General features: G+C 47.3%; 2 protein-coding genes across 4 annotated transcripts in view; one reads left to right on the forward strand and one right to left on the reverse strand.

The window, feature by feature from the left end:
• Positions 1-4,700, reverse strand: part of LOC111833375 (voltage-dependent L-type calcium channel subunit alpha-1D) — a 97,658-nt gene extending 92,958 nt beyond the window's left edge. For all 3 annotated transcript variants that reach the window (XM_072713128.1, XM_072713129.1, XM_072713127.1), the window contains exon 1: positions 4,151-4,700. In XM_072713128.1, the coding sequence (XP_072569229.1) occupies positions 4,151-4,280 (130 nt within the window). In that variant the 5' untranslated portion in view covers positions 4,281-4,700. The remainder of the gene's footprint in view (positions 1-4,150) is intronic.
• Positions 383-16,622, forward strand: dcp1a (decapping mRNA 1A). Its single transcript, XM_023791580.2, has 10 exons — positions 383-566; positions 1,072-1,112; positions 1,918-2,045; positions 7,299-7,365; positions 9,674-9,812; positions 12,267-12,371; positions 12,569-13,159; positions 13,420-13,473; positions 13,723-13,926; positions 14,791-16,622. Exons 1-10 carry the CDS (start codon positions 432-434, stop codon positions 14,869-14,871), a joined length of 1,545 nt encoding a protein of 514 aa, XP_023647348.2. The 5' UTR covers positions 383-431; the 3' UTR covers positions 14,872-16,622.
• Positions 16,623-19,100: the final 2,478 nt, after the last annotated feature.

The following is a 19,100-nucleotide window of genomic DNA, read 5'->3' on the forward strand; positions in this document are numbered from 1 at the left end:
CACATCGGAAAAGATTTTACACAACGGGGGCGACAAATCTTGTCATTCTTCGGGGTGGTTTGACAATAAAAATATTTAAAGCATTAGGAATTTTTTTTCATCCATCCATCTTCTAACCGCTTGTTCGGGATCGGGAGACATTCATTAATGCTTTCATTAATTATTACAAACTTTACAAAGTATCACTGTTATCATGTGCATCATAGCTTTAATAAAAAGAAAATAACAGAAAACGCATATTTTAATCACATATTTTAATCGTCACAAAACGTTAACGTATTGAATATATAGAAATATGGTGATTTTTCTGCACGAATTAGTAGCCTGAATAGGAACTAATTTAACGAAAGCGATTCTCTCCGAGGGAAGAAGGACTGGTGTTCATAGAATTCCTTCCGTGTTGCTTCTTGCCCTGGGTTTCAGAACCCAAGATGGAGGCTATCAGTAAAGCTGGGCATCATATGAGTCTAGCAGCACTACAACAGCACGACCCTTACATTAATAAAATCGTCGATGTTACCGGACAGGTAGCACTGTACACCTTTAACTCAAAAACAAATGAATGGGTAAGAACATGCCTCTTTTGAAACGCGAGCGGCTAGTTAGTCTGAATGGCTATAGCTAATGTTAGCTACCCAGCTAGCTTCGCAAAATCCGTTAGTTTTCTCTAATGAAAGTATGCAGCTACCTGGTTAGTGGCCAGACGACATCGCTTTTCCTGTTTCTATCAGTTGCTGGGGTCCAGCGGTTTTATTTCCTCCAATAGACCTAAGTACATTGACGATGTAAATAAAATTGTGGAGGTCGCTAATGAAGCTTGGGTAAGCTAACTACTAGTAGTTGTGTTTTCGGCAAGTTTACTTGCTGCCGTTTTGAAGATAAGTTTTATCAGCAGCATATGTACAAGTCAGTTCTTATCAGTCCCTGCAGTATATCTAGCTGTTATATCATTTTTGTACCAAGTTGATGAAATGAATTATAATGCCGTTTTTCTGGTTCATCTGTTAGCTGTGACGTTGGTTTGTTAATGTTAGTCAGCTACATATGTTAATTCATTTACATTTTTTTCAGGAAAAAACTGATATTGAGGGCACGTTGTTTGTATATACCAGGTAAGTATTATGACCCGAGTTCTTGCGAAAAATACCCGATTGATGTTTTGCATGCATGTGGTCAGTTTTGCTTTTAATTGTGATGTACAGGAACATGTTCTCCTCTGAACATTTATTCATATAAACACTGTATATTGTAGAAGTGTTACACTTGTATAAATGGACTTGGCTGCTTTTCGTCTAACTTAATGTGCACTGTCGTGCACGGCGATCGTTTCACTGGTTTCCTTATTTCCACGGGAGTCATTAGAAGTTGCGAAGTTCTCAATTTGGTATTCGGTAAAAGCTTCAGCAAAGGGTTTAACATTTTAGAAGTTGGTTTCAGATATTATTACAAATTATATATACTACGTGAGAAGACTTGCTGTTCAAAAATGTTTGACTGCCCGTAATGGACAAGATGCACCTGAGGAAGATTAATAAGTCATCTTGTGTGAAATGCTGCTGAAGGTACATAAAGTGGAGTAATACCGTTTTCAGGTGTAATTAATTCTTGCTCTCGCTTTGAGACCTGTTGGCCTCTCTAGTCTCTACCAGGGTAATGTGCTATATGTGTGATATATTCCAGGATAATAGTTGACAGCATTGCTATATACTCCAAGCCTGCTTGTGTTTCACTGGACTATAGACATAGTGCCAAAGGCATTTAGGGGAGCGCCTAAATAGTGTGTCTTTGTAGTTGTCCATATAATTAGGGAATTCTAAACCAAAGCAATAGGCTGGTTGTTACTTTTAGTTTGAATACTAAACTGTGTGATTACTTATGACTTCAGAAATCCTTTTATTCAGACATGTCTGCTTACAGGTCTGCCTCGCCTTACCATGGCTTCACGATTATGAATCGACTCAGCATGGAAAATCTAGTGGAGCCCATAAATAAAGACCTGGAGTTTCAACTACAAGACCCTTTTCTTCTCTACAGGAACTCCAACTGTATGTACTGCCTAATTGTGAGAGTCTGTGGGTGTTCTGTTATAATGCATGAAGGTGTAATGACAATATGCAGAAGACTGTGTCACATGCTTCTTTTTATGCATATTGATGTGCAATTTAAGTGGCCTGGCAATGCTTTGTGTGACAAGTTACCTATTACTTTTAGTTTATCAGTCACATAGTGGGATTTATTCATGAATTTCATTAGTTGTGTGTTTGAAGGATACATGTTTCGTTTCGTTAGGCGATTTCGTCATTGTGTGAATATCTTAGATTGCACTAGCACAAACCTAGATGGTATAGACTGCGGCACACCTAGGTTTTATGATGTAGCCTAAATAATGATAAAAAGTACAGTAAATAGATATACCAGTAACACAGTCGTTTATCAAGTGTTGTGTACTGTACGTAACTGAATGTGCTACTGTTTTATACGACTGGCAGCACAGTTGTTTGTTTACATCAGCATCACCACAAACACGTTAGTAATGCGTCGTGCTACAACGTTGCATCAACTACAATGTCAGTAGATGATAGGAATTTTTCAGGTCCGTTATGGGACCAGCTTCATATATGCGGCCCATCGCTGACCAAAACCTTGCTATGCAGCACATCAACATGATGCCGTTATATTACGCAGCACTTTTTTAGTTATGGCTTTTTCTATTGTCAAAATGTGGCAGGATGTGCAGTGAAGGCTTTTTCCCTGCTATTGCATTTTGTATGCCAGATTGAAAAGTTTCAGTTCTCCATACCAGAAAACATCTGGGCTAATCTAACATCATATTTGTCTATTCCTTAAATGCTGGGCCTATATAAAGTCACTGAAAGCATTATAGATGAATACTTAGAAATCAAAGAATGGTTTTCTATAGATATGGTGTAAGGAAAAATGAAGTGTCTCAGGTCCAGTGACTTATCTTTTTGCTCGTGATTCATTTAGTGGAAATTTGTCAGCCTTAAATTAAAATGCCCATAAATAGTGTGTCTTTGTAGTTGTCCATATAATTAGGGAATTCTAAACCAAAGCAATAGGCTGGTTGTTACTTTTAGTTTGAATACTAAACTGTGTGATTACTTATGACTTCAGAAATCCTTTTATTCAGACATGTGCTAAGTCTCCTCCTTAATGCTCTGGTTTCTTGTTTGGCATAATAGTGGAAAAACTGTGTTTGAGGCTCTAGCTAGATTATATTTGCTTCCTGAAAGGGGAATGATTGTATCTGTGTCAGGCTGCAATGACAGCTCCCCACATCTATATCCGAGCCTCCACAACTACACAAGTTTCCCAGCAGGAGAAGGCAGCGTTGTCATTTTTCTCCTGCCAGTTGGTGTGAGTCCACCTGGAAAGGAGGTGCCTCGCATCCCTTTCTTTCAGCAGTCCTTCCGCCAATTCTGCTACCCCCGGCTGCATGGCTCTTCTCGCTTAGAGTTTACTTGGCAGCAGACTTTGCCGGCGTGCATTTTAACAGCCGTCGTGTGTCCAGAAGGCACACATTGGTCCGGGAGGGGGGAGGAGGTACTCCACCGCATGTTAATGTGACTGGGTTTTGTCTGGGATTAATCTTTTGTTAAAATAGTATGCTGTTCTGACCTTACTTTCTTTAGCCTCCTCCTTTGAAGTTAAAAGAGGCACAGAGGGGGTCCATGCATCTTCAGAAATCACTTATTCGATTACGGTTAGTGCGATCTGGAACCTGTCCTAGGGGACTTGGGGCAAAAGGTTGGCCTTAAGCTCACCTGCTGTCAGACCGTATTTGGGCATTTGTGCTTCAAATGCTTGGAGGGGGGACGACGACGACAAAAGCCTACAGAGTAAGGGCAGTTCAGAGTCAGTGGTTCACCTGGACAGCATGTGTGGAAAGGAAAGAAACCAGTGTGGCAGCCCACGTGAAGACAAGGAGAGCGCAGGGAAACCATGCATAAAGTCACTCAGTGAGCTGGGCTTGGACTTCAACCAGCGACTGATGAAACGCCATTGCCTTCCTCTCGCGGTGTATGTATTGCACGTATGCATGCAGACGTACCTGATGTGTACACGTACATGCATATAAAGCGGCAGAGTCATGCAAAGCTACAAAGTTTTAGCTCAAGGTGGAACTCACCTGTTAACGCGTTGAAAAAACTTCCCAAATCCCTCTCGAAAACAACTTTCCCCTCGCAACGGAGGTCGGCCTCCTGGTGCGGAAGCCTGTTAATCAGGAGCAGCTCCATGGAGGGATCCAAAAGACTCATTTCCCAGTCTCCGATAAGCCCCTGGCAGGGGGTAGGTGGGCAGGGGGGTGCCCACTTCAGCAGAGGATTGGCGGCGGTGGAGGTTTAGGTTTCTGTGTGCCGTCACCCACGCGAGAGCTGGCATTCGGCCGGCGGACCGCGGTGCCCACTGTCCATGTGGCCTCGCTCCACCGCGGCACCTGTGGATGGAGTAGGAGAAGCAGGCCTGGGCTGAACCACAGCATCCGCCTGAGGGTGGCATCCAGCGTATTTCACATGGCCAGCTTCTGCATCCCTGAGGAGATCTTTATATATATATATATATAAATAAAAGAAAAGGCCTTGAATTCTGAGCTGTTTTTGGGAAAAAATATTTTTGGAGACGGCAATGATCCTGGTGTCGTCTTCAGTCGAGTGGCGCTGCCTCCGCCGTGGCTGGGTTGTCAGAACAACCGAACCCCTCCCCCCTGCGCGGATTAGCTCCGGCAGCAGCCCCCCCCGCCCCCTCCGGGGAATGGCACGGGCCGTAGGAGGATGACGAGGCTGTCGGTGCAGAGAGGAGGCCGCGTCTGCCACGTCTTTGTGCCGGCCGGGCAGGGAGGGAGACGGGGCTGCTCCCAGCAGGAGCTGTCGCCTGGCAGAGCGCCTCCTTCCTGGCCCCCGCCTGCCCTCGCTGCTCCCCAGGTGCTGCTGTTGCTAGGTTTCCTGCTTGGTTAATGCGAACTCAGCCCATGTCTGGCCGCCGGTCCAGGCTGTAAACTGGTCCTCATCTTCGCTGCTCTTTATATTCGAACGCCATGCTCTTTGGCTGGGCGTTGGGGTGGGGCAGGCATTGCACAGGGGGGCCAGTACCCTGTTGGGGGAGGGGGGGGGGGATTGAGGGGGCTGGGTGTCACCCCTCTGCTGGTGTAACAGTGCTCTGGGGGGGGTGGGCTGGGTGTCCCCCCTCTGCTGCTGTAACAGGCTTTTTGGGGGGTGGGGGGGTGGCTGATTGTCCCCCCTTTGCTGGTGTAACAGTCCTCTGGGGGGGTGGGCTGGGTGTCCCCCCCTGTGCTGCTGTAACAGGCTTTTTGGGGGGTGGGGGGGTGGCTGATTGTCCCCCCTTTGCTGGTGTAACAGTCCTCTGGGGGGGTGGGCTGGGTGTCCCCCCCTGTGCTGCTGTAACAGGCTTTTTGGGGGGTGGGGGGGGTGGCTGATTATCCCCTCTTTGCTGGTGTAACAGCCCTCTGCCCCCCCCCCCCTCCCCACACACACATACTCACATACTCCCAACCATGCTTCCCTGTTCCCCATTCCTGCCTTCCAGGAACTCCCCCCATTTTTTTTTGTGTCTTCAGTTTCTGTGCTTTTTTGCCTGCTCTCCATAATGCGCTTTATGCGTTTGGTGCTGCTGCTTTCGTCTCCATACATCCTAAAATCTTGGTTTGGGTTTTTTTTTCCACCTCTTACATCATGCTGTTGCCGTAGCGGTTGTTTCTGCAGAGGCTGTCTGTTCTTTTCTAATTATGACAGTGTTGCTTTGGATACTTGGTGGTAACCATGGTTACCGGAGCGGTAAACTGTACCAGAGCTGCCCTCCTTCTCCTGGCTGTCTGAAGGAAGGATTTTTGCATTGCAGATGAGAGTCACAGACAAAGGAAGGATAGGGACTGTGTCAGCTCTGGGTCTGGCCCCCTGATGGCCAGCTTCGGTCAGGCAGCTTACCTGAGGCTGCGTCCATCAGAGTCCCCACTATAGGGATTCGCTATCTAGCCCCCCCCACCTTCAGTAACTCGTGCTGCGTCTGGTGCGTGGTGTAAGACAGCCCTGTGTGCCTGCTCTGATTGCCCATTTTGGGCCATTTTCCCAGTGATGGTCTGTTTATGAGCAGCTTTGAGGTTTTTAAATCACGTGGGCTTACAGTGAGCTGTTCTGACCGTCTGCTCAGGGCACTGAGCCCACGGCCAGGCCAGCTACCTTGGGGATAATGTGCAAATGGCCTAATGGAAAGCTAATGTACCATGCTATTGGGCTTTGTGTCCTGTGGGTAATAGGGCAGCCGTACGGGATTGGCAGTTTGAGATCTGGCTTTGTCACAGCCTCCACCCCCCCCTCATCTGATGTCAGACTGCCCCCCCCCCCCCCCCTGCTTCCTGGCTGTTTGCCACACTGGTCACGTTGACCACTTCCTGACGGGCATCCACATCGAGGCAGCGGGAGAGGTCACCATCTGCAGAAAGCCGCTGACCTCCAGTCAGCCCCCTCTGTGCCCCAGTCCCCGGCCGTCTGTGTCTTTTTTGTTTTCCTTCCAGTTCTCCTCTTTTTTTTATTCCCCCCTGCACTTCAGAGGGTCATTAGGGCAAGTTGGAATAGCCAAGGGGGGGTCAGCAGGTCGTATCCTTGACTGAGCCCATCGCTATAAGAACATAAGAAATTTACAAATGAGAGGAGGCCTTTGGGGAGAACTTTAACTAACAGCTCATATGGAGGGGGACCCCATGGATGTGACTAAGGATGCCTGTAGCTGTGCCCATTATTTAACTGTTTCTGCTGTGTTGTCTTCGGCTGTGCTGTTTAGCCGGGGCCGTCTGCCTGAGCAAGCTTTCCGCCTCGATGTCTGCCGTAGAGACTGTGTGGAAAAGCGAGTCTTTAGGGGTTTATTCCTGTGAGCTGCTACTTACTTCTGTGTATGAATGTGTTTGCTCCCTCCTGTCGCCACGTGACGTGCTGCTCTGGCTGCGCTCAGCCTCGCCCCGGTGCTTTCTGTTTATATAAAGTATGTATACATGTGCGCGCGCACACAGAGTAAACATTCTGGTGTCAGGGACACTCTGAAATCAGCCTGTTTGAGGTTTGTCATCAGACACGTGTCAAGCTCCTGAAGGTGTGTGTGTGTGTGTGTGTGTGTGTGTGTGTGTGTGTGTGTGTGCGTGTGTGTGTGTGTGTGTGTGTGTGTGTGTCTGTGTGTCTTCTAAGGGAGCCACGAGCCATTCCGCTTGCAGCACTGTCCTCCTTAGCTTATCCCAGCCCCTTAACACTCTGTCCTCTCCCTCATCACAGTGGCCATATACAGCATCTGGTTCTACGACAAAAACGACTGCCAGCGGATCGCACAGCTCATGGCACGGTGAGTAACTCCAGACGGGGGCGCTGTGCCGCCTCTCTCCGTCCCTCTTTCTTTCTTGGGTGTAACTCATCGGCCAAAACTCATGCCCGAAACCCTCGTCTGGGCGCCGAGTGGACGATCCGGCGGCCTGTAGGGTGAAACGTGAGCCAGCAGTGTGCCCTCGTGTGTTGCCGGCCGGTGACCTTGGAGTGTCGGTGATCCTGGGGGCCCTCGTGTGTTGCCGGGCGGTGACCTTGGAGTGTCGGTGATCCTGGGGGCCCTCGTGTGTTGCCGGGCGGTGACCTTGGAGTGTCGGCGATCCTGGGGGCCCTCGTGTGTTGCCGGGCGGTGACCTTGGAGTGTCGGTGATCCTGGGGGCCCTCGTGTGTTGCCGGGCGGTGACCTTGGAGTGTCGGCGATCCTGGGGGCCCTCGTGTGTTGCCGGCCGGTGACCTTGGAGTGTCGGCGATCCTGGGGGCCCTCGTGTGTTGCCGGCCGGTGACCTTGGAGTGTCGACGATCCTGGGGGCCCTCGTGTGTTGCCGGCCGGTGACCTTGGAGTGTCGGCGATCCTGGGGGCCCTCGTGTGTTGCCGGGCGGTGACCTTGGAGTGTCGGCGATCCTGGGGGCCCTCGTGTGTTGCCGGGCGGTGACCTTGGAGTGTCGGCGATCCTGGGGGCCCTCGTGTGTTGCCGGGCGGTGACCTTGGAGTGTCGGCGATCCTGGGGGCGGGGCCTGGCCATCGGCGCACGCGCAAGAGCTTTCTGCATCTCCATAGCAACTGCGTTCGGTACGCTTGTGTGCCCGCGAAGAGTATGAGCACTGAGGACCGTTACTGATGTAATGACCGTCCCCCCCCCCCCCCCACCATGTACCACTGCTACACACATGCATGTATTCGTCCGCCACACAGCGGAACTCCTCCCTTTCATCCTGCCGTTCGCCAAGTTCTCAGGGTGTGCGTGTCCAAAAAACAGCAGAATGAATCAGCAGCTGAATGCGGGACGGCAGCTCGATCGCGGCGCTGTCACGCTGCAGAACACCACTGTCACCATGTGACTGCCCCTCCCCCGCCTGTGCAGGTATCCGCGCTGTCGCTTAGGCGCCGTGTGACGGACATTCACGGCAGGGACACGTCTCACTCATCAGGTGATGCTCCTAGTGCAGCCCGCATAGTAATTATCACCATGCACTCCCCCTGGTGGCAGTCATCTTTGTTTCACTTTTAATTGCTCGGTAACGTGCATCGCTGTGTCGGCTGTTTGCCCCTCTCTGGTTCCGCCCTACAGACAGGACAACAGAGGTGTCCATGGTTGGCAGATCTGCACTGCGGAATCATGGTCCTTTTCTGAAACATCAGTTCAGGACACTTGAGCCCATTAAATAAGCTCCCCCCCACCCTCTGTGGGGTTTGTGTGCTGTACCATTGACAGATTTTGTGCACGGATATAGCGTCAAATCTTTAAAGCTGCTTTGTTCCTCCGGTGTGTCATTTTTGTCATGTCGAGTCGTAGAAATGAGTGATGGTTATATAAATCTGCATGATGAGGTCGGATCAGGAGCGTTTATGAATGTTTTATATACCTGTTTCTGGGTCACGATGTCACCATGCTACCCGTTTGGAGCTGTTTGTGATTTTACTTTGATTGTGATTTTAAACTGTCGAAGGTATCGTGACCATTTATCGTGGGGCCTCGTGCTGGAGGAATTCAATACACCACTAGTTAATTTAAGGAACTTCTCACCTGCTTTAGTTCATGCACGTGTCGAGAAAAGTGAAGGATTAGTCCTTTCAGTGTGATAACTTGGAATTGATGGCAACAAAGCTAAAAATATTTCCCCCGCAGTCCCCCTCCCCAAAAGCGGCACTTGGTGACATCTATGGGGGCCTTTTGTCTCCTCCTCTCACGGAACTGGGTGTGATTTGTTGCTAAACCACCCACCTCTCGCGGGCCTCTCCAGTAGCTGACGTCTGCTGCAGCATGCCAGAAGGGGGGAGGAGGGGCGATCGCATTCGGACTCACTTTCCACGCAGTGGGGCTACCTGGCCGCCTCTGACTGCCTGCTCCAGATCTCTGTCTGAGCTGCTTCTCCATCTGTACCTTACTTACGCAGAGCAGTGTGGCCATTAAAATGAGCAAAACTAGCTACTTGTATCAAAATCTAATTGTACCCAGTGCTGTTTATTTCCCACTATTGGCTGCACTTTAAGGTCAGCAGTACCTTCCTTTTGCCCGTTATGCAGCGGTTAGTTGGCACGCCAGCTCCCTCGCATCGGGGTGCATCTTGGCAGAGTCTGACCTTCAACTGACACGTGTGTCTGCCCCCAGGGTGGTGAAGCAAGAGGCCCTGCAGGCCCGGCAGCCCCCCCAAGACTGCAGTACACTCAGCCAGACCAACGGCTGTGTGGTGGAACGTCCCATCGACATCCTGGAGCTACTCAGCAAGGCCAAGGAAGAGTACCAGAGGGTGAGGCAGACCTGTCCGTGGCCTTCAGTGAGGGGGCTGGGGTCTCCGCTGTATCCTCAGAGCAGCATATTACACCTCAAAGGCTGCATCATACAGTAGCTCATCATACTGATCACAAAGTGCAGCGGGAAACACGAAGCGAGGGCAGGAGTGTCTCGGTGACACCTTGCCCGTTGTTCGAATGTCATTTACTGTATATGCTGATATTCACTTCCCAGTTCTACATGGACAGTGATCTCAGATGTGTGGAATGAGGAGTTCCCCCCCCCCCCCCAACTATAATATTTGTGGCCTGGATTGCCCTTTTTTAAGTTTAGCTATATGTACCAATGAGCCAAAAGATTATGACCACCACCAGATTTTCGATGTAATAGACGGTATATATTAGACGGTAAGTTAGCCTTTAGTATTCATAATTGATGCATGGAATGTAGAGGAAATGGGCAGAGATAAGGATCTGAGTGACTTTGGTAAGGGACCAGATGACTGGTCCTGAACATCTTGCGGTCAGCTGTAGTGAGTACCTGCCGATAATGGCCAAAACTCATTGATGCAAGATTTGAACGAAGGCTGTACCCATCTGGTACGAACCATCAGAGGGACTACTGTGGCGCTAATCCCAAATTATTTTAATGATAGTTACAGGAATAATGTGTAAAGAGTATCAAGCCTTCTGCACACGGGACTGAGTAGCCATGGATCTGACAGGGTACGAATGGTAAACTACGTCTACCATCGAAAGGACCTACTTATGGGCACCCTACTGTTGGAAATGGACTTCGGGTCAATGGAAGAAGGTGGTCTGGTTCGTTGAAGCCCATTTTCTGTTGCATTATGTGTACGGCTGGGTATGTGTCAAGCATCTGTGGGATGTGCTGCAACAAGTCTGATCCGCAGCCGCGAAGCCCGTCTGACTCCGTCATCTGGCCATAACTATTGGGCCCAGGGTTTCCGCGGGTCTTAAAAAAGTCTTAAAAAGTCTTAAATCACTTTTCCATGAATTAAGGCCTTGAAAAGGTCTTAAATCAGACCAGCAAGTCTTAAATTCATATGATCATGGCATTAATTTTTGTGAGGGATTGTTTCCTCGTGTGTTTTGATTTTAAAGAGAAGCGAAAGCGTAATTTCTGTGCTACATGGCTTAGATCGCTCAATATTCATTGAACGGTAGATGGCGTTATGTGCTGCTTCATCTGTCAGTAACCCGAAGAAGAACTTGACAAGCATGCGCAGATGAACCCTTTCTTCTAAAGCGCGCTATTTAGACATGTAGTGCGATCGGAAGGCCGAAGAATACGTATATTCTTATGATTATAATATAATATCATAATTCTTATGATTATAATATATTCGTATGAATTTCCCTACGATATTTTTTTTTTCCCTTAAATTTTCTTTATTTGGTCTTAAAAAGGTCTTAAAAAAGTCTTAAATTTACTCTTAGAAAACCTGCAGAAACCCTGTGGGCCCTTATCAAAGTCACCCTAGTCTTTACTTCCGCCTGTTTCTTCTGTATTCAACACATCAGCCATGAGCACCGGATGTTGGCTTACCTTCCAATACATCCCAGACCAAGACATGCGCCTTTTTTACAGAATGAAACCAAGGATATTAATATGAAGTTGATCAGCCTGTTGTTGCTGTAATAGCTTCTGCTCTTCTGGGAAAGAATTCCATTAGATGTTGGAATATTGCTGGTGGGATTTGCCTCCATTCAGGTTAGGTATTGATGTTGGATCTTTAGGGTTCTTCCTGGGTGCTTGTGTGGCTACCTCTTAAATGAACTTACGCCCAGACGTTTTGACGTGTGATTGACCACAGCAGGGCAGGAGTTTGCACCCGTGTCAGCAAATAGGTGTGGCTTAACTCGCCAATTCCTGCAATCAAGAGTGGCATCTACATACTTTTGGCCATACAGAGTGTGTTTGTGTGTGTTTGTATAGATAGTTTTGGGAACTAAAAGGACTTGCACACTCCATTTTTCAGCGATCAGTCGTGAGACGGCTCTCGGTGTAGTGATTTCGGTCCATGCCATGCAGTTGGAGACAGCCCCCTTTAGAAGCATGAGGCAGCTGTGGATGTTGGATTCTTGAGGACAGGCTTACGAAGATGACATCTCTAGCTGTCATGTTTATAGTAACTCTCAGTATTTCTTACAGGCTTAACTACTCATTCCTTACCATTGGCATTGCTCATAATAGCAATTTCTTCCTGCAGTTCATATCTTGGATTGCAGTTCTGTGTTATAAAGATCGTGATATTTTTTGGGAAGATTGCCTACCCCTACATAAAAGGAAGGGTAAATGTAAATTTTCAAACATTTGATTATGTAACAGTGGGCCATGCTGCCATCTAGTGGATGTGTAGTAATTATATCGAAGTGAACTATAATCCTGGATTACTGGATATTGATCTGCATCTTGAAGGTGAGGAAATCTGTTTTGTTCTTTCCAGAGCCGCGTCTGTGAGTCTGATTTGTCAAGCAGCGAATTGGTGGCGAACCATGACTTGCCAAGGACTGCACTGGAGCAGGCAGCTACAATACCACAGCACGAGAAGGTCAGGACTCTGTTCTTCTTTGAAGCCTGATTGAACCACAGCCTGGTCAGCTTTGTATTTAGAAACTGGTAGTCAAGTCGTGTCTCTCTCAGCTAAAACCTGATTCCTCGCCAGTCAAGGAGGTGTGGAAGTCTCACCTGTAGCATGGAGGATATCTCCTCTGATGGAGTGTGACGGCTGCCATGTTCTCCCCACAGAACTCCCACTCTGGCGTGAAGCAGATCACCGTGGAGGAACTGTTCGGAAGCTCTTTACCAAAGGAGCAGCCCCCGCTGGGGTTCACCAGCCAAGGAGTGACTGAAAAGGGGAAGCGCGACTGCCTCGGCCACACCCTCCCCCTGGAGGCCCCGCTGATTCCCCATCTGCACATTGACCCTGGGGGGGGGCGCTTGGGCACCGCTTCTGCCCTGACCAACACCGAGCAGCACTTTGGCTCGACAGAAGAGAAGACCACCCCCAGCTACCCTCTTCGCCCCAGCCCGGTATTCCACTCTGGGGGGCCTGGGGACACCTGTGCCCAGCCGGTCTCCCCGCACCTTGTCGGGTTCCCGGGCCCCAAACCCGCTGCTCCCGTGACCCGACCCACACAGCTGACCTCCGGTAGCTCGGCCTACCTGCCTCAGGAGGTCGTCGGGCAGCTCAAAGTAGATGCGTTGCCATCAGCTGCCCTCACCAAGCCGCCTTTGGCACCCAGCTTCCTCCCTTCCCTGCTGGCCACGCCTGAATGCTTCAGGGAGCCTGTGGTCAAGGCCGCGCCCTACAGCACCACTCTAGCAGCCCCCGGGCAGGTAAAGTTGCCCCGTTTCCATATTAGGGTCTTGGTATTTGAGCAAGTCTCACAGGATTTAAGACCATTGCTAATCTAGCATCTGCGCTAATCTCATATTGGAGTTTATTTTACCATTTTTTTTGTTTTAGCAAACTGTTCTTGACCAGAAATGTCTGAGACGTGATACTTTGAATTTCTTGATCATCGTGGCTGGATACATATGAGAATGGCTCAAGAATGAGCACAAATTCACCTTTACGTTCTATGTTTCTTAAACAGAATAAGGATGTTGATATTTTCATGCAGCCTCAAAGTCTGGTGAAAACAATACCAGTAAGTATACTTGACTGGTTTCCCACTATACCTCACAGTAACAGTCATGCCCTAATGGATGGAGTAAAAGGGCAAAATAGACAGATGGCTTGCCAAAAAAGCAATCAACCTCAGTTATGGTTCTGCTGTTAGATGTTCATCAGTTCTCATCTTCAGGGGAGGATGGATGCAGTAACACGTTTAAGCAGATTGAGAGAGTAGTTTCGTTCATAGAGTTTAATCTGACTCTTGCTCTCTACTTGCCTCAAGGGGGTCTCTCTGAAGGGGGGGCCAGCCGTGTCAGAGGCGGTGCCCTCGGTGCTCCTCTCCCCCAGCGTCTTCCAGAACTCTGGCAAGACGCCGGAAATGGAGAGGAAGCCTGCCGCTCCGTCACCCACCTCACTGCGAGCCAGTGAGCTTCCCACCCACCTCAGCAGGCTCCAGCTTCAGGACACCCTCATTCACCTCATCAAGGTCTGGCTGTTTCATTCAGGGTGCCATTGTTGATCAGCCTTGTTAACAGCACGTATGCAATAGAACAGGGCCTCATCTGTTATGAACTGCAAGGTCCTCTTGGTTATAATGTGTTTTATGTCAATTACAGCAATTGTTCATAACCGGTCACATGTCTGGACACACCTACTTTTAATGCATTTGTGGCTATTTTAGCTGTTTTATTTATCTTATAGTAATTGGCCTTGAGGCAATGAATTAATACACATTTTGCAATGACCAAGAGAAGTGTAAAAATTCTTCAAATTTTAGACTCTTTAAAACAGCCCCCTTTTGCTTCGATGACAGAATTGCAGACTTGTGGCATTCTTTCAACCAGCTTCCAGAAGTAGCCACCTGAAAAGCTTCTCCTATAGTCCTGAAGGAGTTTCCACAGATTCTGGGCTGCCTTGCTTTTACTCTTCGATCCAACTCCCCCCAAACCAGCTCTGTAGGGTTTAGGTCAGGGAATAGTGGGGGCCAGGTCTCCTGTCGCAGCACTGCATCCCTTTCCTTGCTGCATACACATCCTGCTGTGCTTAGGGTTGTTATCTAGGTGAAAAACAAACAATATTCAGTCACTGTGTCTAGACATTTGAACAGTGCTGTCCCTTTTTAGTAGCACCTGGGCTTCAGAAAGACTTAGCACAGCCCCTTATAAATTCTACCAAATGCTCCCCCCCCCCCAAACCATAGCTACTGCAGCATGAATATCATGTCTGAATTACTGACTGTACCACATGTTCTTGTGGAATTACGAATGACAAATGCATGTAGTTAAAACCCCTGTATGAAACACTTGCTGCGATATTCCTGTAAATACGGTTCTGGTTCTTTTCTTTGCAGAATGATTCCACGTTCCTCAGCACCATTCACGAGGCCTATCTCCAGAGTGTCGCTAAGAATCTGAACAACGTCAAGCTATAGGCCACCACATGGGCTTGTAAGCACACACACTTATATGCCGGGGGCACAGTGATGTGAGGTCCCTGACGGACCGAGCGGCTGCTCAGCCCATGCAAGAAGCTGTTTGCTTGGCACCAAACAGGGTTTTTTTTTTTGTCACACATGATCTGAATGGCTTATGCAGAGAACTCCCTGCATCTGCGTTGTATCCCATTGGCTGACTCCAGGAGGTATGGGTGCCTTGCAGTACAGACCTACTGCAGAATCTGAGATGGAGTCACTTCCTGTTTCACGTGATCTTGTATAGGAAAAAACATTTAAAAAAGCATTGCACCACTCTCATGCTGCCTCTCATGGCCACTTTTAGTGTTTGACACTCTCTGCCTTCTGTCAGTGACCCCCCTCTATTCACCAGAAAGTAGCCCGTCTGTTTAGGAGGTCAGTGCTCAGTAGCCGCCTTATTTATTGCACTGCTCTGTACCAGCGGATCTGGTAAGAGTGTAGGAAATACTTCAGTGGACTGTAGAGGTGAGATTTCACCACAATTAATCAGTCACTTCTGAGCTGTATTACTGGTTAAGAGATATACATCAAATCAATTTGGGAGATTAACTGCTAAACTTTTTCCCCCCCCGGAAATCAAGATGTGGGTATAATTACGCCTGTCCACTTTGTAACTTGTCCTCTAAGGAGTGGTTTACTGAAATGTTTTTGTCCACTGCACATCTTGCACTGGGTTCCCACCCAGATGCCACCCATCCTCTGGGTCGTGTCCTTCAGCCTCTGCCTGAGCACAACCTGGCCTGATATTTGCTGGAACCTCATGTAGGAAGCATGTTGTGTCTGAGCATTTAGCTACCAACATGGCTCAGCTTGCCGCATCCTTGGCGGCTTAGTTTTGCACGATCAAATGCTTCCCTCAAGCAATTTGTATGTCAGACACAAACTACCTGGTCCGGATACTTATGGTCATATGTTCTGAACTAATCGAAGTTTACCCACTGCTCAGAGTCTTCACACTGCATTTGGAAGTGAATGAAAATAATCCCATCTGTAAGGTAATTGTCATTAAAGCAATTCACATAATGGAGAATAACCTGATTTGGCTCTAGCCTGATTTTAAGCAAACACAAAAACAACTAGGTACAGTTTATACTCTCTGTGGCAGAGTAATTGAAATTAGCAGCAACTATGTATGTTACTGGATTTTTGCCATTTTTCCCCCCAGAAATACTCGTATCCTAATTAAGATTTTTTTAAAAAGTTTATCACCTTGTGCTTAACAAAAGATCTACGACATGAGCAAACTTCCACTGTTGTATTTCCAGTATCATGGTGTATTTGCTGCCTGCTTAAGCCCATGTTCTCACCTCAGGCATTTTCTGGGTATGCGATGTCTATGAAATTTAGTTTGGCTTCATTTTCATGCTTTCGAAATGGTCACATCAAGGGAAGGTACTTGTCATTTGGGAAGTGATATTCAAATCCAGTGATCACTATTTTTTTAAAAGTTGTTTTAAACAGGCATTTAATTTTCTCCTTTTGTTGGGTTGAACCTGATCAGCATCTTTGAGTGAATGCATCACTAAAAACAACTTGCACAGTGTTTAGTTCAAGATTAGGTTATTTTTTCGTCCTGTAACAAGGCTCCACTTCTTCAAGAATCACTGATTCTTCCTTGCTTTTCACCTTGTGTTGTTTATCCTGTTTTCTACATTGCAAGTCTATTTTTATAATAAAAATTGAGTGGTGTTTGCAGCTGTCTAAATGTCCTCCATTCTCCGATCTGTTTCTTTCATGTCATGGTCCTGGCAAATTGACTGATAGACGGCTCCTGTAGTGGTGTTTCAAAATCAGACGTGCCCCTTCACTGGGTTTGGGTTATTTCACGTCTTTCACACATTTATTGCAGTGTTGCTGTTATTTCTCTGCTGATGTTTGCTTCTCAATGCTCCTCTTTCTGCTGAGATGAAATAGGAAGTTCTTTAATGGGTGGTATGAATTAAAACTTCAGCTGCAAACAACAATGATGTAATGTCTACCCCATCTTGCTCCCATAAGAGACACACGTGAGATGGGGGTTAAGGGCCGTGTTTAGTGGCCCAATGGTGGCATCAGCCTGCTGGCCCTGGGATTTGAACCAGTGACCTTCCAAGTCCTAACTTGCTGTGCCATATACCACTCCCCATATGTTACATCTTGAAATGTCTTTGTTTTTTCTTTTTGCTTTAGGTATTGTATGAAAGACACGGCATAATCATACGTATAATTAGTGTTAAAAACATTTAATGTTAAGCATTATGCTGTGACCCAGTCTTGGTAAATGTATCAATGAAAACATTGCACTGATTAGGAAACTGAAGTTATTTTATTATCGAGATCATATAACCTCATTTTATGGTAGCTGGTAATAGCTGTCATAGTGCTGTCGGGTTAAAAAAAAAAAAAAAAAGCTAACAATCGGTATCATTTTTATTCTTCCTATATCTAACTTTAGCCATTCCAGCTAAGATGATGTTTTTATAGATCAGTAAAACAGAGCTCAGCAGTATTGAAGGGACCTTTTGCTAAATAAACTGAACCAGGAGGCAGTGCAGGCCCTAATTCTTGTGTTAGTATGTTAATTCAGGTTATGCTCAGGAAGAAGTCTCCTGCCTATATATACCCGGTATCTCCATCCAGAAGGTCAGGTCAGGTTGGGGGGCATGCGCTGATGCAGCACGTTGCTGCACCCACCACACGGCGAAACTCCTCGGGATCCTGACTGGCGACCCCCCCCCAGGCAGACCCACCCTCTGGAAATGACCATCCATCTGCTGCAGCCAGGTGTTACATGGTCTTCGTCTCGGCTCAGTGAATAGCGTCCATGTCTCACAGCCATACAGCAAGACAAGGAGCACCAGGACTCTAAAGACCTTCGTCCTCTTGCAAAGATATCGGGAGCCTCCCACACCTCTTTCCTGAGACCCCCCATGTTCTGGCAATCTGTCTGCTGACTTCATAGGAAGAGTCTCCAGAGACATGAATGTTGCCGCCGAGGTAAGTGAGAATCTCAATGAGATCAACACCTTCCCCGCAGACAGACACACTACTGATGGCTGAGCCTAAGAAGTCATTGAAGGCCTGGATCTTGGTTTTTATCCAGGATACCCACAATCCCAGACACTCAGACTCTTCGCTAAATCTCTCAAGATCCCCGATCAGAGCCTCGATTGAGCCTTGATTTACGAAAATCAACAAAGGCTGCAAAGAACCTCTGCCGATATTCACGCTTCTGCTCAATAAGATCATTCAGTGCCAGGATGCAGTCGATGGTAGACTTCTTAGGCCTAAAAGCAGACTGCTCAGGCCGCTGATAGCCGATCAATTGATGACGGATTCTGTTCATGATGACCCTAGCAAAGATGTAACCCGGTAGTAAGAGCAGTGTTATCCCCCTGTAGTTGTCACAATCCAGGCAATCCCCTTCCCTTTCCAGAGAGGGACTACAAGTCCTGATTTCCAGTTGGGATGACGCCTGACTCCCAGATGGAAGCAAAGATTGCCTGCAATGCCAGCAGGACAGCTTTACCACCACTAGGGGTGTAACATGTAACAATACACTCAACTCACAATTCTATACGATTCATGATTCTGAGTTCACAATACGGTTTTCTCACGACTTTTCAACAGAATGAGCTGCAGACAAATTTATTCAAAAATATTCCTTTATCTGTCTAATCTGTACAAAACATTTCCTCTTCTTAACAGTGCAACTGAAATTAAATAAGATACTGTTTTAAAAAAAAAAAAAAAATCAGTAAATTAAAAAAATATTCAAATAAGTAAACTAAGGCTTGCACTTAGCCTGGTTTGCCCTTTTAATAATCTTCGCTCTGGCGGTGGTGAATTGAGCTCACTGTGGTGCCGGTGGACATGCTGAAGCATATTCGTTGTGCTATTTGTGTATGTTATCAGTCTTTTACAATGTTTGCATGCAGTATTTGTCTTGTCTGTGCTTTTCTCGCCGTTTTTGTTTGTGATTACTGGAAGGGTAAAAATATTCACATACAAAGCACTGATTATTGTACCTATTTCACTCTTGACATTAACCAGACACTTATTTGTGATGTTCAATATTCCCAAATAAAGGAATTCAAAGTCATTCATTTCTGCCCGTCCCCCACTCTGGCCACGGCCCTGACTGTAGGCTGTCAGTCGGGAATTTCTGCTCTCTTGTTCTTGCCCTTTAAATACTGAAGTTTGCTTTC

This window comes from Paramormyrops kingsleyae, chromosome 6 (genome assembly GCF_048594095.1).
Source record: "Paramormyrops kingsleyae isolate MSU_618 chromosome 6, PKINGS_0.4, whole genome shotgun sequence".
NCBI lineage: Eukaryota > Metazoa > Chordata > Actinopteri > Osteoglossiformes > Mormyridae > Paramormyrops > Paramormyrops kingsleyae.